The following is a 24,352-nucleotide window of genomic DNA, read 5'->3' as shown; positions in this document are numbered from 1 at the left end:
AGATCACGGGGGTCCCCAGCGGTGGGACCACCGCAATCAGGCATCTTATCCCCTATCTTTTGGATAGGGGTTAAGATGTCTTAGCGCCAGAGTACCCCTTTAAACCTGCAGTGTGGTATCAGACTTCGCCTTCAAAAGAGTTCCATCAGTAGCTAGAATATTTACCCTGTTTTTCCTGTTTACCCAATATTTGGGACTTTTGGCTTGACTTCCTGACTCTTCTCTGGTATAAGCAAATTTGTTCTTCAAGATATCCTGTTACTGACTTGAAGAGTGGACTTTGACTAAATGTGTGTGTTGTTTAGCTTCATTTCTGTTATTTTGTATGCTCCCTGACATTCTCTCAACCTGTGTCTGTTGTTTTTGTTGACGGTGACTCCCATCACTTATTTAGGAAGGGACCGGCACCGTGGTTGTTGAATTACTGTTTAGGGTGGATAGGCAAATAGGCAGGGTTAGAGGGAGTGGGTGAGATCAGGCCTGCACTACTTCCCTTCCCATGCTTAACAATAAATGGGTTGCAGAACCAGTAATATTTAAACAAATTAATATAATATACCAGGGTAATTTTATAGTTCAACTCCCTTTGTAATGGATGCATACATATATATATATATATATATATATATATATGCATATGTGTATGCATTATAAAAAGACTATTTGACAAAGCCCAACTCCCATGCTGCTCTGCTCCTTGCTTTCCCCCCTCCCACCGTGTAAGATTTCCTGTCCTGGCCACCGCCTAGAAGCTTCCAAAAACAAATCTAACAAAGAAGAAAGCATACCTTAAATGGTATGCCAAAGCTGCACTCACCTCCCTAGTGACGGTGGGAACTTCTGCTTATTGCAATGGTTATATAAGTTGGATGAATGCCAATAAACTTTAGAAGTATTTTATCACTGACCACGTGTGTCTGTGTGATTTACTTACGGTGCATGCAAATAACGAATTTGGTCAGGAGCCAGATATTTACTAGGTCACTAATAAAATCCATATCACCTTCTGTTCTTCACATAGGGGTGAAAAGACACATTCCATGTTGAGCGGTATATTTGCCAAGGCTACCATACAATACCTGGTGAGTTCTGTGCACAAGCCAAGTAATAGGGCTTTTGCACCGAACTTGATGGGTGTTGTACAGTCGCCTTGGCAAATAACAACCCAGCTTAGACAGCATCTCTGCATGCCCAATCTGAAGAATGTGCAGGGGTTCAACTAAACAGGTGCCTGTAAAACATGGTAAAAGCAACTTAATTGACAATACCTGTAAAAACATATCACTTTTTGCCTTCTGTGGATATTCCAAAAGTTTCCAAGAGACAGAAGCTGGGGCATCACTATTAGGACCTTGAGCTTCCACTAAAATCACTTTGCTGTTCTCAGGAATCATTCCACAGTTCTTTGCAACTGTAGTTGCCGTTTGTATGTTGTCACCTAAACAGAAAACATCCAGTATTTAAAAGGGGTATTACTTGGCATATTGCCACTATCAAGATCGATGGAGGTCTGACCTCTGACTCCGCTACGAACCCTGTGCATAAAGGGGCCACAGAATTGGTGTAGCACTGCAGCCACTTCTAAGTTTTCCATGCACAGCTACATTCCAAGCCACCTAGATGTTCAGAGAATGATAGCAGCCCTATCCACTTAAAGGGAAATACTGTACATTGAGTGACCAGACTAGTACAGGATCTCCAGAGTGTGATTAACATCTGTGTGAAGAACTTCCTGAGATTCACAGGATTATATTATATCATCATCATCTATAAAATCCCTTTTGGCAGTTTTTAGACCTCTCCTCTTCCAATCAAGCCCCGCCCTCCTTGCTAGTCTGTATTGATTGCAGTATTGTATTGATATGCTGAAGCTCTGCAATGTGAGTTAAAGAGGTACTCCAGTGAAAAACCAACGTTTTCAAATCAACTGGTGCCTGAAAGTCAAACAGATTTGGTAATTACCTCTATTTAAAATCTGTAATCCTTCCAGTACTCATCCGCTGTTGTATGCTCCACAGAAAGTTGTGTAGTTCTTTTCATTTTGAACACAGTGCTCTCTGCTGACACCTCTGTCCATGTCAGGAACTGTCCAGAGCAAGATAGGCTATGGGGATTTGCCCCTACTCTGGACAGTTCCTGACATGGACAGAGGTGTCAGCAGAGAGCACTGTGGTCAGACTGGAAAGGACTCCACAACTTACTCTGGAGCACACAGCAGCTGATAAGTACTGGAAAGGTTATATTTTTGAAATATAAATCATTTACAAATCTGTATAACTTTCTGGTATTGAATAATTTGGAGTACCCCTTTAAAGAACATTAGTTGTCACCTATCTATCATTTGCTAGCTAGGACTATAGAGCAGAGTAAGTCTAAGATGAGACTATATATCTCCTTGACCTCTGAAGAGCCAAAAGCATCATGGGAAATATAGGCATGTATTAATCTGTACCTGTAATCATAACAGTCCTAATGTTGGCAGCATTCAGTTCATCCAGGACAGGCTTAGTCTCTGGCTTGAGACGATTTTCTAGTATGAGCAAACCAAGGAAATCCATGTCACTTTCAACTTCCTCCCTTTAAAGAAGCATAAAAATGAACTCAGTTTTTAGTATTTGAGTTACATACCTGTTAACTCTATTCAATCAAAAAGAAAGTTTAAAGGGGTATTCCAGGAAAAAAAACCTTTTTTTTATATATCAACTGGCTCCAGAAAGTTAAACAGATTTGTAAATTACTTCTATTAAAAAATCTTAATCTTTTCAATAATAATCAGCTGCTGAAGTTGAGTTGTTGTTTTCTGTCTGGCAACAGTGCTCTCTGCTGACATCTCTGCTTGCCTCGGGAATTGCACAGAGTAGAGGTTTGCTATGAGGATTTGCTTCTAAACTGGGCGATTCCTGAGACACGTGTCATCAGAGAGCACTTAGACAGAAGAGAACAACTCAACTTCATCAGCTCATAAGTACTGAAAGGATTAAGATTTTTTAATAGAAGTAATTTACGAATCTGTTTAACTTTCTGGAGCCAGTTGACATATAAATTTTTTTTTTTCCTGGATAACCCCTTTAACCCCTTAAGGACGCAGGACGTACTCAAACGGCCCCTTTTCCGAGTCCTTAAGGACTCAGGACGTTTGAGTACGTCCTGTCAAATCCTGGCCCCCCGCCGCTAGCTGGAGGGGAGCCGGTGCCCGATGCCTGCTGAAATCATTCATCAGGCATCGGGGCATATCGCCCAGGGGGGTCATTATGCCCCCCCATGTCGGCGATGGCCGCAGATCGCTGGACAATTCAGTCCAGCGATCTGCGGCAGATTCCGGGTCAATCGGGTCTCCAGTGACCCGGTGACCCGGAATTACAGGCTGTCTCCGACGGCCCCGAACAGCCAGAGCCTGCAGGGGTGAGGTGGCACTGGTGCCACCTCACGATCGCCCTGATTCGTCGGCCGGATTACCGGCCAACCAATCAGGGCGCCTGCTGCGGGTGTCACTCCCGCAACCCGCTCCGCCCCTCTTCCGGAGGACGTGAGCGGGTGCGGGACGTGCACCCCAGGTGCTGTGTTACCAAACTCGGTGTTTCACAACCAGTGTGCCTCCAGCTGTTGCAAAACTACAACTCCCAGCATGTACTGATAGACCGTACATGCTGGGAGTTGTAGTTTTGCAACAGCTGGATGTTTCTCCCCCCCCCCCCCCCCCCCCAATGTGAACGTACAGGGTACACTCACATGGGCGGAGGATTACAGTAAGTATCCGGCTGCAAGTTTGAGCTGCGGCAAATTTTCTGCCGCAGCTCAAACTGCCAGCGAGAAACTACTGTGAACCCCCGCCCGTGCGACTGTACCCTAAAAACACTACACTAACACACAATAAAAAGTAAAAAACACTACGTATACACATACCCCTATACAACCCCCCTCCCCTCCCCAATAAAAATGAAAAACGTCTGGTACGCCACTGTTTCCAAAACGGAGCCTCCAGCGGTTGCAAAACTACAACTCCCAGCATGCACTGATAGACCATACATGCTGGGAGTTGTAGTTTTGCAACAGCTGGATGTTCCCCCCCCCCCCAATGTGAACGTACAGGGTACACTCACATGGGCGGAGGATTACAGTAAGTATCCGGCTGCAAGTTTGAGCTGCGGCAAATTTTCTGCCGCAGCTCAAACTGCCAGCGAGAAACTACTGTGAACCCCCTGCCCGTGTGACTGTACCCTAAAAACACTACACTAACACACAATAAAAAGTAAAAAACACTACGTATACACATACCCCTATACAACCCCCCTCCCCTCCCCAATAAAAATGAAAAACGTCTGGTACGCCACTGTTTCCAAAACGGAGCCTCCAGCGGTTGCAAAACTACAACTCCCAGCATGCACTGATAGACCATACATGCTGGGAGTTGTAGTTTTGCAACAGCTGGATGTTCCCCCCCCCCCCAATGTGAACGTACAGGGTACACTCACATGGGCGGAGGATTACAGTAAGTATCCGGCTGCAAGTTTGAGCTGCGGCAAATTTTCTGCCGCAGCTCAAACTGCCAGCGAGAAACTACTGTGAACCCCCTGCCCGTGTGACTGTACCCTAAAAACACTACACTACACTAACACACAATAAAATAAAAAGTAAAAAAACACTACATATACACATACCCCTACACAGCCCCCCTCCCCAATAAAAATGATAAACGTCTGGTACGCCACTGTTTCCAAAACGGAGCCTCCAGCTGTTGCAAAACAACTACTCCCAGTATTGCCAGATAGCCACTGACTGTCTAGGCATGCTGGGAGTTTTACAACAGCTGGAGGCACCTTGTTTGGGAATCACTGGCGTAGAATACCCCTATGTCCACCCCTATGCAAGTCCCTAATTTAGGCCTCAAATGCGCATGGCGCTCTCACTTTGGAGCCCTGTCGTATTTCAAGGCAACAGTTTAGGGTGACATATGGGGTATCGCCGTACTCGGGAGAAATTGTGTTACAAATTTTGGGGGGTATTTTCTGCTTTTACCCTTTTTTAAAAATGTAAAATTTTTGGGAAAACAAGCATTTTAGGTAAAAAAAAAAATTTTTTTACATATGCAAAAGTCGTGAAACACCTGTTGGGCATTAAGGTCCACTTAACCCCTTGTTACGTTCCCCGAGGGGTCTAGTTTCCAAAATGTGATGCCATGTGTTTTTTTTTTGCTGTCCTGGCACCATAGGGGCTTCCTAAATGCGGCATGCCCCCAGAGCAAAATTTCCTTCAAAAAAGCCAAATGTGACTCCTTCTCTTCTGAGACCTGTAGTGCGCCAGCAGAGCACTTTTCACCCCCATATGGGGTGTTTTCTGAATCGGGAGAAATTGGGCTTCAAATTTTGGGGGGTATTTTCTGCTTTAACCCTTTGTAAAAATAAAATTTTTTTGGGAAACCAAGCATTTTTGGTAATTTTTTTGTTTTTTTACATATGCAAAAGTTGTGAAACCCCTGTGGGGTATTAAGGTTCACTTTACACCTTGTTACGTTCCCCAAGGGGTCTAGTTTCCAAAATGGTATGCCATGTGTTTTTTTTTCTGTCCTGGCACCATAGGGGCTTCCTAAATGCGGCATGCCCCCAGAGCAAAATTTCCTTCAAAAAAGCCAAATGTGACTCCTTCTCTTCTGAGACCTGTAGTGCGCCAGCAGAGCAATTTTCACCCCCATATGGGGTGTTTTCTGAATCGGGAGAAATTGGGCTTCAAATTTTGGGGGGTATTCTCTGCTATTACCCTTTTCAAAAATGTAAAACTTTTGGGAAACCAAGCATTTTAGGGAAAAAAATTTTTATTTTTTTTTACATATGCAAAAGTCGTGAATCACCTGTGGGGTATTAAGGTTTACTTTACCCCTTGTTATGTTCCCCGAGGGGTCTAGTTTCCAAAATGGTATGCCATGTGTTTTTTTTTGCTGTCCTGGCACCATAGGGGCTTCCTAAATGCGGCATGCCCCCAGAGCAAAATTTCCTTCAAAAAAGCCAAATGTGACTCCTTCTCTTCTGAGACCTGTAGTGCGCCAGCAGAGCAATTTTCACCCCCATATGGGGTGTTTTCTGAATCGGGAGAAATTGGGCTTCAATTTTGGGGAGTATTCTCTGCTATTCCCCTTTTTAAAAATGTAAAACTTTTGGGAAACCAAGCATTTTAGGGAAAATTTTTTTTTTTTTTACATATGCAAAAGTCGTGAATCACCTGTGGGGTATTAAGGTTTACTTTACCCCTTGTTATGTTCCCCGAGGGGTCTAGTTTCCAAAATGGTATGCCATGTGTTTTTTTTTGCTGTTCTGGCACCATAGGGGCTTCCTAAATGTGACATGCCCCTCAAAAACCATTTGTCGCTCCTTCCCTTCTGAGCCCTCTACTGCGCCCGCCGAACAATTAACATAGACATATGAGGTATGTGCTTACTCGAGAAAAATTGGGTTTCAAATACAAGTAAAAATTTTCTCCTTTTTACCCCTTGCAAAAATTCAAAAATTGGGTCTACAAAAACATGCGAGTGTACAAAATGAAGATTGTGAATTTTCTCCTTCACTTTGCTGCTATTCCTGTGAAACAGGGTTAAAACGCTGAATGAATGTCATTTTGAATACTTTGGGGGGGTGCAGTTTTTATTATGGGGTCTTTTATGGGGTATTTCTAATATGAAGACCCTTCAAATCCACTTCAAACCTGAACTGGTCCCTGAAAAAAAGCGAGTTTCAAAATTTTGTGAAAAATTGGAAAATTGCTGCTGAACTTTGAAGCCCTCTGGTGTCTTCCAAAAGTAAAAACTCATAAATTTTATGATGCAAACATAAAGTAGATATATTGCATATGTGATTAAAAAAATATATTTTGAATATCCATTTTCCTTACAAGCAGAGAGCTTCAAAGTTAGAAAAATGCAACATTTTCAAATTTTTCATCAAATTTTGGGATTTTTCACCAAGAAAGGATGCAAGTTACCACAAAATTTTACCACTATGTTAAAGTAGAATATGTCACGAAAAAACAATCTGGGAATCAGATTGATAACTAAAAGCATTCCAGAGTTATTAATGTTTAAAGTGACAGTGGTCTGAATTGCAAAAAATGTCTGAGTCCTTAAGGTGAAAAAGGGCTCAGTCCTTAAGGGGTTAATGTTGCATTTCAGAGTTTCTCATATTCTGTAGAGAATAATATCTGTAAATCCAATAAATTGTATAGATTACCTATATTGGTTGCTAACTATCAATATAGAGCAAAACGAGACAGGGGTGCATACTGGATGATAATATTGGAGCTTAAAGTGTACCTGTTGCTAACTTATATCAAAAACTTTTGATATAATGTAGATAATAATATTATATGTATATTTGAAATATACATTGATTAAAAATCCCTGCAGCTATTGCCCGTGTGTCTCGATGAGAAGTCCAAATACAGAAAGTGAGGGCAGGACAAGGAGAGCTCTGTGCAGGCTCCTGGCTTGTCAATCATCCTGCCATGTGAGCCGGGGGTGTGTCACAGAGGCTCATTGCACAGAGCCCTGCTTGTCCTCACTGCACAGAGCCCTGCTTGTCCTCACTGCACAGAGCCCTGCTTTCCCTCACTGCACAGAGCCCTGCTTGCCCTCACTGCACAGAGCCCTGCTTGTCCTCAGTGTACAGAGCCCTGCTTGTCCTCAGTGTACAGAGCCCTGCTTGTCCTCAGTGTACAGAGCCCTGCTTGTCCTTACTGCACAGAGCCATGTTTGTCCTCACTGCACAGAGCCCTGCTTGTCCTCAGTGTACAGAGCTCTGCTTGTCCTCACTGCACAGAGCCCTGCTTGTCCTCAGTGAACAGAGCTCTGCTTGTCCTCACTGCACAGAGCCCTGCTTGTCCTCAGTGTACAGAGCCCTGCTTGTCCTCAGTGCACAGAGCCCTGCTTGTCCTCACTGCACAGAGCCCTGCTTGTCTGCCCACACTTTCTGTATTTTGACACCTCACAGAGACACACAGACAATAGCTGAAGGGACAAAAATATACACTTTTTTAACCAATGTATATTACAAATATACATATAAGTGGTATTATCTACAAAGTTTTTGTTAATGACAGGTACGCTTTCATTTTCAAGGTCAGTTTTTTATATCCTGTAATATAATCTAGAGCTGCGTTCACAATTCTACAGTCTGATCAACTGGAATCTCTCATCATTTGATGCTTTTTGAGTATTTACACAGAACTTGCTTTGGTTAGCTTAAAAAAAGTGTAGTCTATATGACACTATCATAGGTTTTTTGAATGCTTAGCTTAACCCCTTAAGGACTAGGCCCATTTTGGCCTTAAGGACCAGACCAATTTTATTTTTGCATTTTCGTTTTTAAAAATCATAACTCTCTTATATTTCCCTCCACAGACCCATATGAGGGATTGTTTTTTGTGTCACCAATTTTACTTTGTAATTACATCACTTATTTTACCATAAAATGTATGGCACAACCAAACAAATATTATTTATGTGGGAAAATTGAAAAGAAAACCACAATTTAGCAAATTTTAGAAGGTTTTGTTTTCATGCTGTACATTTTATGGTAAAAATGACATGTTTTCTTTATTCTGTGGGTCAATACGATTAAAATGATACCCATGTTATATGCTTTTCTATAATTATACCGCTTAAAAAAAATCTCAAACGATTTTAACAAAATTAGTATGTTTGAAATTGCCCTATTTTGACCACCTATAACTTTCTAATTTTTCCGTATATGGGGCGATATGAGGGCTCATTTTTTGCGCCATGATCTGTAGTTTTTATCAGTACCACGTTTGCTTAGGTTTAACTTTTTATTTTGCATACATTTTTTTTAATAAAACGTGCCAAAAAACAGCAATTTTGGACTTTTTTTTTATTTTTTACGTTTACGCCGTCCACTATACGGGATCATTAAGAATATATTTTAATATTTCAGACTTTTACACACGCGGTGATACCAAATATGTGTATTAATATTTTTTTTACGCTTTTTTGGGGGTAAAATGGGAAAAACTGACGTTTAACTTTTTTATTGGGGGAGGGGTACTATTCATAGCAATCATTTGATTGCTAATACTGTCCAGTGCAATGTATAGGACATAGCACTGATCAGTATTATCGGTGATCTTCTGCTCTGGTCTGCTCGATCTCAGACCAGAGCAGAAGACCCCGGGAGACGGCCGGAGCCAGGTGAGCGGACCTCCGGCTGCCATGCTGGATGATCGGTTCCCCTCGGCAGCCCTGTGAGCAATCTGATCATCCATTCTGTATTGATCATGGCATCTGAGGGGTTAATGGCGGATATCCGCGCAATCGCGGATGTCCGTTATTACCGGCGGGTCCCTGGCTGCTGATAGCAGCCGGAACCTGCCACGCATGACGTGAGCACCGCTCCGGTGCTCACGATCATGGTGACGCGTAAATGTACGTCATGGTGCGTTAAGTACCACGTCACCATGACGTACATTTACATCCATTGTCGTTAAAGGGTTAAATATGAAAATTCTTTACAGCAGTTCTTTTCTTTAAATGTATGTATGAATATTTATGTATGAGCCAAGCAATCAATACTTATCCTGATAAGCTGTTTTTGATCATCCATTCGATTTAGTTTTTGTTCAATTACTTACCTATTAATGCTGTCCAAATCATCGCGATTTCCACTTTTAAGAATTTTGTATGCTACTCCAATTACTCGTAAGCCCTGAAAAGTGTACACTTCCAGTACACTCGAAAATTCTGTAGGGACTAAACAAAAATACACACAATATACGAATAAGAGTCTGGTTTGTAAAAAGAAAAAGAAAAAAACTGATTTTGCCTTATCTTTTATCAGCAGTAATGTCTGATCTGTTATCACAAAAGGAATAATTTCAATAACAAAAGTATATTCTAAAATGCATAAATACCTGTTTCTGGCCTGCAAAAACTGGCCACCATCTCCGGAGCTCCCTTCATGTATACAATCAACTCATCTCCTTCAATGACCTCAGTGATGACAGACATACGTTGCAAGGCAGAGGAGAAGGGATACTGATACAAAACATTTATACCTTTCACTGAATTCTATAAGAAAAAGCGACATTTGATTGTTGTGCCCTTTATACTTTTGTAATGTACCCCAAGTACCAGTTATGTAAAACAAAACTACCGTATTTTTCGTCCTATAGGACGCACCGGCGTATAAGACTTACCCAATATATAGGGGCAAAATCTAAAAAAATAAAAGATTTTGAACCCAATAGTGGTCTTCAACCTGCGGACCTCCAGATGCTGCAAAACTACAACTCCCAGTATGCCCAGACAGCCCTTGGCTGTCCGGGCATGCTGGGAGTTGTAGTTTTGCAACATCTGGAGGTCCGCAGATTGAAGACCACTGCATAGGAGGTAATACTCACGTGTCACCGCCGCTCCGGACCCATCACCGCTGCCCTGGATGTCGCTCCATCGCTGTCGCCGTGTCCCCGTCGCTCCGGAACGTCTCTGCTGCCGGCCGGGAACGGAGAAGACACCGAGGAGGCAGGTAAGGTCCCTCCCGGTGTCCTGTAAGTACTAACCTGGCTATTCAGTCGGGCTGTTCGGAACCGCCGCGGTGAAATCGCGGCGGTCCCGAACAGCCCGACTGAACAGCCGGGTTAGTGTCACTTTCCCTTCAGATGCGGTGGTCAGCTTTGATCGCCGCGTCTGAAGGGTTAATACAGGGCATCACATAATACATGTCCTGTATTAGCCGCGGGTCCTGGCCGTTGATGGCCGCAGGGACCGTCGCAATAGCAGTGTATTCGCCGTATAAGACGCACCGACTTTCCCCCCCCCCCCCAGTTTTGAGGAAGAAAAAGTGCGTCTTATACGATGAAAAATACGGTATTTTTGGTACAATATGAGAAACTTACAATCCATGCCTTTGGCCCAGGCTGGACAACCATATTCTGGGAAACATTTTCTTTGTTGCAATCTTCATTAGTATCTTTTAACACCTAAAATAAGAAATACATTTCAAAAAAGCTCCCAAAACTGCCAGTCTTTGAAATATAGCTACGTAGGTTAGATTAAATAAAATAATATTACCCAGCATGTTGCTTCAAACATTTTCAGATCCAAAGGATCACCTTGTAAATTTCCATCAACTGTGATCACTGAGTGGCAGCTTGCCATAGCACCAAAAAAGGGTCCCCAGGAAACTTCATTCATCTGGTTATGGTTAATCATTTCCTGAAAACTATATAGAACTAAAGTAAGATTCCAGATGTCTAAGATACTTTCCTCAACAGTGAAATTACAACACCAAGAAGGAAAAGTCATGGAATTATGGATGATCAATAATGGTATATGGTATCCAAATCATAGAAAAATGGAAACAAATTATTTAAAACATTTCTATTTATTCATTATTAAAGGGGTATTCCAGACGAAAACTTTTTTTTATATATCAAATGGCTCAGGAAAGTGAAACAGATTTGTAAATTACTTCTATTAAAAATCTTAATCCTTCCAATAGTTATTAGCTTCTGAAGTTGAGTTGTTGTTTTCTGTCTAACTACTCTCTTACGACTCACGTCCCGGGAGCTGTGCAGTTCCTATGGGATATTCTCCCATCATGCACAGCTCCCAGGACGTGACATCATCATTGAGCAGTTGGACAGAAAACTTCAGAAGCTAATTACTATTGGAAGGATTAAGATTTTTTAATAGAAGTAATTTACAAATCTGTTTAACTTTCCGGAGCCAGTTGATATATATAAAAAAAAGGTTTTGCCTGGAATACCCCTTTAAGTATAAATGCTACATGCAAAAATACACACACTTACAAGCCTTGGTATGCTATCAGTTAGGTAATTACTGATTGCATTAGGAATGTTCTGCCATGCTAAAAGGGGTACTCCGGTGGAAAACATTTTTTTTTTTTTAAATCAACTGGTGCCAGAAAGTTAAACAGATTTATAAATTAATTATATTAAAACATATTATTCCTTCCAGTACTTATCAGCTGCTGTATACTACAGAGGAAGTTATTTTCTTTTTTAATTTATTTTCTGTCCTGACACCTCTGTCCATTTCAGGAACTGTCCAGAACTGTCCAGAGCAGGAGAAAATCCCCATAGCAAACCTCTCCTGCTCTGGACAGTACCTGACATGGACAGAGGTGTCAGCAGAGAGCACTGTGGTCAGACAGAGGAAAAAAAATCGAAAAGAAAAGAACTTCCTGTGGAATATACAGCAGCTAATAAATACTGGAAGGATTAAGATTTTTAAATAGAAGTAATTTACAAATCAGTTTAACTTTCTGGCACCTGTTGATTAAAAAAAAACAAATTCCACTGGAGTGCCCCTTTAAGGAATGAGGAGGTTATATACATATATTGCACAATGTATGCATCAGTGATTCCCAACCTTATTATTCTGTTGTTGCTTTTCCCTTTGGGGAACCCCTACCCCTCAAAAAAAAAACTCCATGTAAAGGAGGGTAAAGCATTCTGTGGATTTATAGTTTGGACAAGATTTATTTCCTGCAAATTTTTATTATGCCTATTTATAGAAATAAAAAATAGCAAAGGAAAACACTTTACAATATGTAGCAAAATATTTGTTAGGTGTTCTCCACATGTTTTTCCCTTGGAATTGATAAGGTGAATTTCAAGTTTTTTTCATTGTGGGTTTTATGTAAGTATGTTTGGTGGATATTTTTTTTATTCATTACACTTTTTACATGTGTTTTTATTTATTTTTTCTTTATTTATTTTTTTCTTGGCATTTATGCAAACCTATAGAGAAACCTACAGTATAAAAAAAGGTACCAAGAAAAAACCCACCTATAAAAAAACAAAAAAAAACAAAAAAAAACAAAAACAAAACACCACCAAGCAAAAACATTTCCAAAGGAAAAAAAATAGCTTGTAGCATATTTAACATTTCACTACAGACTTAAGCAAAAAATATATATATATTATTAAATTGCTTATACAATTTGGCACATTTTACAATAAAAAAGTTGCTGTCTTTTGGAAAATATCTAATGCTGTTGCAAGGAACCTTGGGGAACCCTAGGTGGGAATCATTGATGTTCAGCCTGATAATGTTTCATTAGATCTACATATGATTTTAATAATTTAGAAAGTACCATGTTCCTCCAGATTGTATTATACCCATTAAGTCAAGCCCATCGTCTGTTAAAGTGCCAGTCTGAATACAAAAGAAAATGGAAAAGTATTTTAACAGTATGCAAATAGCTATAGTACAACAAGAATACAAACACATTTTAACTACCAATCAATCAATTTTATAATCAATAATATAATTCAATGTATACATTTGTGTTCTAACCATTTAAATGGGTTAATTAGAGATTTAAAATAAAAATGCATATGTAGCTGATGTAAAAATAAAAAAGAAACTGTACTCACCTTCAGTAATCCCCTGCAGTTGTAACACCAACACTCCCAGTCTCCTCTCAACTACTTCCTGGTTGCTGATAATGTGTCTGTCACGATGCCGGCTGGCAGGAGGTGGATCCTCTGTGCCAGAGAGGGATTGGCGTGGACCGTGTTAGTGGACCGGTTCTAAGTCACTACTGGTTTTCACCAGAGCCCGCCGCAAAGCGGGATGGTCTTGCTGCGGCGGTAGTGACCAGGTCGTATCCACTAGCAACGGCTCAACCTCTCTGACTGCTGAAGATAGGCGCGGTACAAGGGAGTAGACAGAAGCAAGGTCGGACGTAGCAGAAGGTCGGGGCAGGCAGCAAGGATCGTAGTCAGGGGCAACGGCAGGAGGTCTGGAACACAGGCTAGGAACACACAAGGAAACGCTTTCACTGGCACAATGGCAACAAGATCCGGCGAGGGAGTGCAGGGGAAGTGAGGTATAAATAGGGAGTGCACAGGTGAACACACTAATTAGAACCACTGCGCCAATCAGCGGCGCAGTGGCCCTTTAAATCGCAGAGACCCGGCGCGCGCGCGCGCCCTAGGGAGCGGGGCCGCGCGCGCCGGGACAGGACCGACGGAGAGCGAGTCAGGTACGGGAGCCGGGGTGCGCATCGCGAGCGGGCGCCACCCGCATCGCGAATCGCATCCCGGCTGGAGGCGGTATCGCAGCGCACCGGGTCAGTGGATCTGACCGGAGCGCTGCAGTAGCGAGAGTGTAGCGAGCGCTCCGGGGAGGAGCGGGGACCCGGAGCGCTCGGCGTAACAGTACCCCCCCCCCTTGGGTCTCCCCCTCTTCTTAGAGCCTGAGAACCTGAGGAGCAGACTTTTGTCTAGGATATTGTCCTCAGGTTCCCAGGATCTCTCTTCAGGACCACAACCCTCCCAATCGACTAAAAAAAAAGTTTTCCCTCTGACCTTCTTGGAGGCCAGTATCTCCTTTACGGAGAAGATGTCCGAGGAGCCGGAAACAGGAGTGGGAGAAACAAGTTTGGGAGAGAAACGGTTGATGATGAGTGGTTTAAGAAGAGAAACGTGAAAGGCATTAGGAATACGAAGAGAAGGAGGAAGAAGAAGTTTGTAAGAGACAGGATTAATCTGGCACAAAATTTTGAAAGGACCAAGATAGCGTGGTCCCAATTTGTAGCTAGGGACACGGAAGCGGACATATTTAGCGGAGAGCCATACCTTGTCTCCAGGAGAAAAAATGGGGGGAGCTCTTCTTTTTTTATCAGCAAACTTCTTCATGCGTGATGAAGCCTGTAAGAGAGAATTTTGGGTCTCTTTCCATATGGTGGAAAGATCACGAGATATTTCATCCACAGCGGGCAAACCAGAGGGCAAGGGAGTAGGGAGGGGGGGAAGAGGGTGACGGCCGTACACCACGAAAAATGGGGATTTGGAGGAAGATTCAGAGATTCTGAAGTTATACGAGAATTCGGCCCATGGTAGAAGATCTGCCCAGTCATCCTGGCGGGAGGAAACAAAATGCCGTAAATAATCACCCAAGACCTGGTTAATTCTTTCTACTTGCCCATTGGATTGAGGATGATATGCAGAAGAAAAGTTTAATTTAATCTTGAGTTGTTTACAGAGAGCCCTCCAGAATTTTGACACGAATTGGACGCCTCTATCCGAGACGATCTGCGTGGGCAACCCGTGAAGACGAAAAATGTGTACAAAAAATTGTTTTGCCAACTGAGGCGCTGAAGGAAGACCAGGAAGGGGGATGAAATGTGCCATTTTGGAGAATCGATCAACGACCACCCAAACAACAGTGTTGCCACGGGATGGGGGTAAGTCTGTAATAAAGTCCATACCAATCAGAGACCAAGGCTGTTCGGGGACAGGCAGAGGATGAAGAAGACCAGCGGGCTTCTGGCGAGGAGTCTTATCCCGGGCACAGACAGTGCAGGCTCGCACAAAATCCACGACATCCGTCTCCAGAGTCGGCCACCAATAGAAACGAGAGATGAGTTGCACGGATTTCTTGATGCCCGCATGACCTGCGAGATGGGAGGAGTGACCCCATTTGAGGATTCCGAGACGTTGGCGTGGAGAGACGAAGGTCTTCCCTGGAGGAGTTTGCCTGATGGAGGCTGGAGAAGTGGAGATCAGGCAGTCAGGAGGAATGATGTGTTGCGGAGAGAGCTCTACTTCCGAGGCATCCGAGGAACGAGAGAGAGCATCGGCCCTAATGTTCTTATCGGCAGGCCGAAAGTGAATTTCAAAATTAAATCGGGCAAAGAACAGAGACCACCTTGCCTGGCGAGGATTCAGCCGTTGGGCAGACTGGAGATAGGAGAGGTTCTTGTGATCGGTGTAAATAATAACTGGAAATCTTGATCCCTCCAGCAGATGCCTCCATTCCTAAAGTGCTAATTTAATGGCTAGAAGCTCTCGATCCCCGATGGAGTAGTTCCTCTCCGCCGGAGAGAAGGTCCTAGAAAAAAAAACACAAGTAACAGCATGCCCGGAAGAATTTTTTTGTAGAAGGACCGCTCCAGCTCCCACTGAGGAGGCATCAACCTCCAATAGGAAGGGTTTAGATGGGTCAGGTCTGGAGAGCACGGGAGCCGAAGAAAAGGCAGACTTGAGCTGTTTAAAGGCGTCTTCCGCTTGAGGAGGCCATGACTTAGGATTGGCATTCTTTTTGGTTAAAGCCACGATAGGAGCCACAATGGTAGAAAAATGTGGAATAAATTGTCTGTAATAATTGGCGAACCCCAAAAAACATTGGATAGCACGGAGTCCGGAGGGGCGTGGCCAATCTAAGACGGCAGAGAGTTTGTCTGGATCCATTTGTAGTCCCTGGCCAGAGACCAAGTATCCTAGGAAAGGAAGAGATTGGAATTCAAACAGACATTTCTCCATCTTGGCATAAAGTTGATTGTCACGAAGTCTCTGAAGAACCATACGGACATGCTGGCGGTGTTCTTCTAGATTGGCAGAAAAAATCAGGATATCGTCCAGATATACAACAACACAGGAGTATAAGAGGTCACGAAAAATTTCATTAACAAAGTCTTGGAAGACGGCAGGGGCGTTGCACAGGCCAAAGGGCATGACCAAATACTCAAAGTGTCCATCTCTAGTGTTAAATGCCGTTTTCCATTCATCCCCCTCTCTGATGCGGATGAGATTATAAGCACCTCTTAAGTCCAGTTTGGTAAAGATGTGGGCACCTTGGAGGCGATCAAAGAGTTCAGAGATGAGAGGTAGGGGGTAGCGGTTCTTTACCGTGATTTTATTAAGACCGCGGTAGTCAATGCAAGTGTCACGATGCCGGCTGGCAGGTAGTGGATCCTCTGTGCCAGAGAGGGATTGGCGTGGACCGTGCTAGAGGATCGGTTCTAAGTCACTACTGGTTTTCACCAGAGCCCGCCGCAAAGCGGGATGGTCTTGCTGCGGCGGTAGTGACCAGGTCGTATCCCCTAGCAACGGCTCAACCTCTCTGGCTGCTGAAGATAGGCGCGGTACAAGGGAGTAGACAGAAGCAAGGTCGGACGTAGCAGAAGGTCGGGGCAGGCAGCAAGGATCGTAGTCAGGGGCAACGGCAGAAGGTCTGGAATCACAGGCAAGGAACACACAAGGAACGCTTTCACTGGCACTAGGGCAACAAGATCCGGCGAGGGAGTGAAGGGGAAGTGAGGTGATATAGGGAAGTGCACAGGTGTAAACACTAATTGGAACCACTGCACCAATCAGCGGTGCAGTGGCCCTTTAAATCGCAAAGACCCGGCGCGCGCGCGCCCTAGGGAGCGGGGCCGCGCGCGCCGGGACAGAACTGACGGGGAGCGAGTAAGGTACGGGAGCCGGGGTGCGCATCGCGAGCGGGCGCTACCCGCATCGCGAATCGCATCCCGGCCGGAGGTGGTAACGCAGCGCCCCGGGTCCGTGGAACCGACCGGGGCGCTGCAGTGAGGGAAGTGTAGCGAGCGCTCCGGGGAGGAGCGGGGACCCGGAGCGCTCGGCGTAACAGTACCCCCCCCCTTGGGTCTCCCCCTCTTCTTGGGGCCTGAGAACCTGAGGATCAGACTTTTGTCCAGGATATTGTCCTCAGGTTCCCAGGACCTCTCTTCTGGACCACAACCCTCCCAATCCACTAAAAAAAAAGTTCTTCCCCTGACCTTTTTAGAGGCCAAAATCTCTTTGACAGAGAAGATGTCCGAGGAGCCGGAAACAGGAGTGGGAGGAACAGATTTAGGAGAAAAACGGTTGAGGATGAGAGGTTTAAGAAGAGAGACGTGAAAGGCATTAGGGATACGAAGAGAAGGAGGAAGAAGAAGTTTGTAAGAGACAGGATTAATTTGACACAAAACTTTAAAAGGACCAAGATAGCGTGGTCCCAACTTATAGCTCGGGACACGGAAACGGACATATTTAGCGGAGAGCCATACCTTGTCTCCAGGGGAAAAAATGGGAGGAGCTCTTCTTTTCTTATCTGCGAATCTCTTCATGCGAGAAGAAGCCTGTAAGAGAGAATTTTGGGTCTCTTTCCATATGGTGGAAAGATCACGAGAAATTTCATCCACAGCGGGCAGACCAGAGGGCAAGGGGGTAGGGAGGGGGGGAAGAGGGTGACGGCCGTACACCACGAAAAACGGAGATTTGGAGGAAGATTCAGAGATTCTGAAATTATACGAGAATTCGGCCCAAGGTAGAAGATCTGCCCAGTCATCCTGGCGGGAGGAAACAAAATGTCGTAAATAGTCACCCAAGATCTGGTTAATTCTCTCTACTTGTCCATTGGATTGAGGATGGTATGCAGAAGAAAAATTTAATTTAATCTTGAGTTGTTTACAGAGAGCCCTCCAGAATTTAGACACAAATTGGACGCCTCTATCCGAGACGATCTGTGTAGGCAACCCGTGAAGACGAAAAATGTGTACAAAAAATTGTTTAGCCAACTGAGGCGCTGAAGGAAGACCAGGAAGAGGGATGAAATGTGCCATTTTGGAGAATCGATCAACGACCACCCAAATAACAGTGTTGCCATGGGATGGGGGTAAGTCAGTAATAAAATCCATACCAATCAGAGACCAAGGTTGTTCGGGGACAGGTAGAGGATGAAGAAAACCAGCGGGCTTCTGGCGAGGAGTCTTATCCCGGGCACAGATAGTGCAGGCTCGCACAAAGTCCACCACATCAGTCTCTAGAGTCGGCCACCAATAGAAGCGAGAGATGAGTTGCACAGATTTCTTGATGCCCGCATGACCTGCGAGATGGGAGGAGTGACCCCATTTGAGGATCCCAAGGCGTTGGCGTGGAGAAACAAAGGTCTTTCCTGGAGGAGTTTGCCTGATGGAGGCTGGAGAAGTGGAAATCAGGCAGTCAGGAGGAATGATGTGTTGAGGAGAGAGTTCAATTTCAGAGGCATCTGAGGAACGAGAGAGAGCATCGGCCCTAATGTTTTTATCAGCAGGCCGAAAGTGAATTTCAAAATTAAATCGGGCAAAGAACAGAGACCACCTGGCCTGACGAGGATTCAGCCGTTGGGCAGACTGGAGGTAGGAGAGGTTCTTGTGATCGGTGTAAATAATAACTGGAAATCTTGATCCCTCCAGCAGATGCCTCCATTCCTCAAGTGCTAATTTAATGGCTAGAAGCTCTCGATCCCCGATGGAGTAGTTCCTCTCCGCCGGAGAGAAGGTCCTGGAAAAAAAACCACAAGTAACAGCATGCCCGGAAGAGTTTTTTTGTAGAAGGACAGCTCCAGCTCCCACTGAGGAGGCATCAACCTCCAATAGGAAGGGTTTAGATGGGTCAGGTCTGGAGAGCACGGGAGCCGAAGAAAAGGCAGACTTGAGTCGTTTAAAGGCGTCTTCCGCTTGAGGAGGCCAAGACTTGGGATCGGCATTTTTTTTTGTTAAAGCCACAATAGGAGCCACAATGGTAGAAAAATGTGGAATAAATTGCCTGTAATAATTGGCGAACCCCAAAAAACGTTGGATGGCACGGAGTCCGGAGGGGCGTGGCCAATCTAAGACGGCAGAGAGTTTATCTGGGTCCATTTGTAGTCCCTGGCCAGAGACCAAGTATCCTAGAAAAGGAAGAGATTGGCATTCAAACAGACATTTCTCTATTTTGGCATAGAGTTGATTATCACGAAGTCTCTGAAGAACCATACGGACATGCTGGCGGTGTTCTTCAAGATTGGCAGAAAAAATCAGGATATCGTCCAGATATACAACAACACAGGAGTATAGTAGATCACGAAAAATTTCATTAACAAAGTCTTGGAAGACGGCAGGGGCGTTGCATAGACCAAAGGGCATGACCAGATACTCAAAGTGTCCATCTCTGGTGTTAAATGCCGTTTTCCATTCATCCCCCTCTCTGATGCGGATGAGATTATAAGCACCTCTTAAGTCCAGTTTGGTAAAAATATGGGCACCTTGGAGACGATCAAAGAGTTCAGAGATGAGGGGTAGGGGGTAGCGGTTCTTAACCGTGATTTTATTAAGACCGCGGTAGTCAATGCAAGGACGTAGAGTGCCATCTTTTTTGGACACAAAGAAAAATCCGGCTCCGGCAGGAGAGGAGGATTTACGGATAAAGCCCTTTTTTAAATTTTCTTGGACGTATTCAGACATGGCAAGAGTCTCTGGGACGGACAGAGGATAGATTCTGCCCCGGGGTGGAGTAGTGCCCGGGAGGAGGTCAATGGGACAATCATAAGGCCTGTGAGGAGGTAGAGTCTCAGCTTGTTTTTTGCAAAAAACGTCCGCAAAGTCCATATAGGCCTTAGGGAGACCGGTTACATGAGGAAGCACAGGGACACGGCAAGGTTTACTGGGAACTGGTTTTAAGCAGTCCTTGGAACAAGAGGGCCCCCAACTCTTGATCTCCCCAGTGGACCAATCCAGGATTGGGGAATGGAGTTGAAGCCAGGGAAGTCCAAGAAGGATTTCAGAAGTGCAATTGGGGAGGACCAACAGTTCAATCCTCTCGTGATGAGATCCGATGCACATTAGAAGGGGCTCCGTGCGGAAACGTATAGTACAGTCCAATCTTTCATTGTTTACACAATTGATGTAGAGGGGTCTGGCGAGACTGGTCACCGGGATGTTGAACCTGTTGACGAGAGAGGCTAAGATGAAATTTCCTGCAGATCCAGAGTCCAAGAAGGCCACAGCAGAGAAGGAGAAGGCAGAGGCAGACATCCGCACAGGCACAGTAAGACGTGGAGAAGCAGAGTAGACATCAAGGACTGTCTCACCTTTGTGCGGAGTCAGCGGACGTCTTTCCAGGCGGGGAGGACGGATAGGACAATCCTTCAGGAAGTGTTCGGTACTAGCACAGTACAGGCAGAGATTCTCCATGCGGCGTCGTGTCCTCTCTTGGGGTGTCAGGCGAGACCGGTCGACCTGCATAGCCTCCACGGCGGGAGGCACAGGAACAGATTGCAGGGGACCAGAGGAGAGAGGAGCCGGGGAGAAGAAACGCCTCGTGCGAACAGAGTCCATATCCTGGCGGAGCTCCTGACGCCGTTCGGAAAAACGCATGTCAATGCGAGTGGCAAGATGGATGAGTTCATGTAGGTTAGCAGGGATTTCTCGTGCGGCCAGAACATCTTTAATGTTGCTGGATAGGCCTTTTTTAAAGGTCGCGCAGAGTGCCTCATTATTCCAGGATAATTCTGAAGCAAGGGTACGGAACTGTACGGCATACTCGCCAACGGAAGAATTACCCTGGACCAGGTTCAACAGGGCAGTCTCAGCAGAAGAGGCTCGGGCAGGTTCCTCAAAGACACTTCGAATTTCCGAGAAGAAGGAGTGTACAGAGGCAGTGACGGGGTCATTGCGGTCCCAGAGCGGTGTGGCCCAAGCCAGGGCTTTTCCAGACAGCAGGCTGACTACGAAAGCCACCTTAGACCTTTCAGTGGGGAACTGGTCCGACATCATCTCCAAGTGTAATGAACATTGGGAAAGAAAGCCACGGCAAAACTTAGAGTCCCCATCAAATTTATCCGGCAAGGATAGTCGTATTCCAGAAGCGGCCACTCGCTGCGGAGGAGGTACAGGAGCTGGCGGAGGAGATGATTGCTGGAGCTGTGGTAGTAACTGTTGTAGCATAACAGTCAGTTGAGACAGCTGTTGGCCTTGTTGCGCAATCTGTTGTGACTGCTGGGCGACCACCGTGGTGAGGTCAGCGACAACTGGCAGAGGAACTTCAGCGGGATCCATGGCCGGATCTACTGTCACGATGCCGGCTGGCAGGTAGTGGATCCTCTGTGCCAGAGAGGGATTGGCGTGGACCGTGCTAGAGGATCGGTTCTAAGTCACTACTGGTTTTCACCAGAGCCCGCCGCAAAGCGGGATGGTCTTGCTGCGGCGGTAGTGACCAGGTCGTATCCCCTAGCAACGGCTCAACCTCTCTGGCTGCTGAAGATAGGCGCGGTACAAGGGAGTAGACAGAAGCAAGGTCGGACGTAGCAGAAGGTCGGGGCAGGCAGCAAGGATCGTAGTCAGGGGCAACGGCAGAAGGTCTGGAATCACAGGCAAGGAACACACAAGGAACGCTTTCACTGGCACTAGGGCAACAAGATCCGGCGAGGGAGTGAAGGGGAAGTGAGGTGATATAGGGAAGTGCACAGGTGTAAACACTAATTGGAACCACTGCACCAATCAGCGGTGCAGTGGCCCTTTAAATCGCAAAGACCCGGCGCGCGCGCGCCCTAGGGAGCGGGGCCGCGCGCGCCGGGACAGAACTGACGGGGAGCGAGTAAGGTACGGGAGCCGGGGTGCGCATCGCGAGCGGGCGCTACCCGCATCGCGAATCGCATCCCGGCCGGAGGTGGTAACGCAGCGCCCCGGGTCCGTGGAACCGACCGGGGCGCTGCAGTGAGGGAAGTGTAGCGAGCGCTCCGGGGAGGAGCGGGGACCCGGAGCGCTCGGCGTAACAGCAAGGACGTAGGGAGCCATCTTTTTTGGACACAAAGAAAAATCCGGCTCCGGCAGGAGAGGAGGATTTGCGGATAAAGCCCTTTTTTAAATTTTCCTGGATGTACTCAGACATAGCAAGAGTCTCTGGGGCAGAGAGAGGATAAATTCTGCCCCGGGGTGGAGTAGTGCCCGGGAGGAGGTCAATAGGACAGTCATAAGGCCTGTGAGGAGGTAGAGTCTCAGCTTGTTTTTTGCAAAAAACATCCGCAAAGTCCATATAGGCCTTAGGGAGACCGGTTACAGGGGGAACCACAGAGTCACGGCAAGGAGTACTGGGAACCGGTTTAAGGCAGTCCTTGAAACAAGAGGGACCCCAACTCTTGATCTCTCCAGTGGACCAATCCAGGGTTGGGGAATGGTGTTGAAGCCAGGGTAGTCCAAGGAGAATTTCGGAAGTGCAATTGGGGAGGACCAAAAACTCAATTTTCTCGTGATGAGGTCCGATGCACATTAGGAGGGGCTCCGTGCGGAGACGTATGGTACAGTCCAATCTTTCATTGTTAACACAATTGATGTAGAGGGGTCTGGCGAGACTGGTCACCGGGATGTTGAACCTGTTGATGAGGGAGGCCAGAATAAAATTTCCTGCAGATCCGGAATCCAAGAAGGCCATAGTAGAGAAGGAGAAGGTAGAGGCAGATATCCGCACAGGCACAGTAAGACGTGGAGAAGCAGAGTTGACATCAAGGACTGTCTCACCTTTGTGCGGAGTCAGCGTACGTCTTTCCAGGCGGGGAGGACGGATAGGACAATCCTTCAGGAAGTGTTCGGTACCGGCACAGTACAGGCAGAGATTCTCCATGCGGCGTCGTGTCCTCTCTTGAGGTGTCAGGCGAGACCGGTCGACCTGCATAGCCTCCACGGCGGGAGGCACAGGAACGGATTGCAGGGGACCAGAGGAGAGAGGAGCCGGGGAGAGAAAACGCCTCGTGCGAACAAAGTCCATATCCTGGCGGAGCTCCTGACTACTTTCGGAAAAACGCATGTCAATGCGAGTGGCTAGATGAATGAGTTCATGTAGGTTAGCAGGGATTTCTCGTGCGGCCAGAACATCTTTAATGTTGCTGGATAGGCCATTTTTAAAGGTCGCGCAGAGGGCCTCATTATTCCAGGATAGTTCTGAAGCAAGAGTACGGAATTGTACGGCGTACTCGCCAACGGAAGAATTACCCTGGACCAGGTTCAACAGGGCAGTCTCAGCAGAAGAGGCTCGGGCAGGTTCCTCAAAGACACTTCGAATTTCTGAGAAGAAGGAGTGTACAGAGGCAGTGACGGGGTCATTGCGGTCCCAGAGCGGTGTGGCCCATGACAGAGCTTTTCCAGACAGAAGGCTGACTACGAAAGCCACCTTAGACCTTTCAGTAGGAAACTGGTCCGACATCATCTCCAAGTGCAGGGAACATTGGGAAAGAAAGCCACGGCAAAATTTAGAGTCCCCATCAAATTTATCCGGCAAGGATAGTCGTAGGCCTGGAGCGGCCACTCGCTGCGGAGGAGGTGCAGGAGCTGGCGGAGGAGATGATTGCTGAAGCTGTGGTAGTAGCTGCTGTAGCATCACGGTCAGTTGAGACAGCTGGTGGCCTTGTTGCGCTATCTGTTGTGACTGCTGGGCGACCACCGTGGTGAGGTCGGCGACAACTGGCAGAGGAACTTCAGCGGGATCCATGGCCGGATCTACTGTCACGATGCCGGCTGGCAGGAGGTGGATCCTCTGTGCCAGAGAGGGATTGGCGTGGACCGTGCTAGTGGACCGGTTCTAAGTCACTACTGGTTTTCACCAGAGCCCGCCGCAAAGCGGGATGGTCTTGCTGCGGCGGTAGTGACCAGGTCGTATCCACTAGCAACGGCTCAACCTCTCTGACTGCTGAAGATAGGCGCGGTACAAGGGAGTAGACAGAAGCAAGGTCGGACGTAGCAGAAGGTCGGGGCAGGCAGCAAGGATCGTAGTCAGGGGCAACGGCAGGAGGTCTGGAACACAGGCTAGG

The 24,352-nt window shown here is 46.0% G+C and overlaps 1 protein-coding gene across 1 annotated transcript in view; it reads right to left on the bottom strand.

The window, feature by feature from the left end:
* The window catches only part of LOC130361835 (probable cation-transporting ATPase 13A4), a 103,555-nt gene that overhangs the window by 44,354 nt on the left and 34,849 nt on the right, over positions 1 to 24,352 (bottom strand). Inside the window, exons 13-19 of the mRNA XM_056565393.1 lie at positions 13,119 to 13,180; positions 11,069 to 11,219; positions 10,894 to 10,977; positions 9,910 to 10,066; positions 9,631 to 9,748; positions 2,453 to 2,577; positions 1,269 to 1,438 (exon numbers count right to left, since the gene is read on the bottom strand). Of these exons, the coding sequence (XP_056421368.1) occupies positions 1,269 to 1,438; positions 2,453 to 2,577; positions 9,631 to 9,748; positions 9,910 to 10,066; positions 10,894 to 10,977; positions 11,069 to 11,219; positions 13,119 to 13,180 (867 nt within the window). The remainder of the gene's footprint in view (positions 1 to 1,268; positions 1,439 to 2,452; positions 2,578 to 9,630; positions 9,749 to 9,909; positions 10,067 to 10,893; positions 10,978 to 11,068; positions 11,220 to 13,118; positions 13,181 to 24,352) is intronic.

The sequence above is a fragment of the Hyla sarda genome, chromosome 3 (genome assembly GCF_029499605.1).
Source record: "Hyla sarda isolate aHylSar1 chromosome 3, aHylSar1.hap1, whole genome shotgun sequence".
Lineage (NCBI taxonomy): Eukaryota > Metazoa > Chordata > Amphibia > Anura > Hylidae > Hyla > Hyla sarda.
The sequence above is the reverse complement of the archived record's forward strand: the minus strand, read 5'-3'. Positions and strand labels throughout refer to the sequence as shown.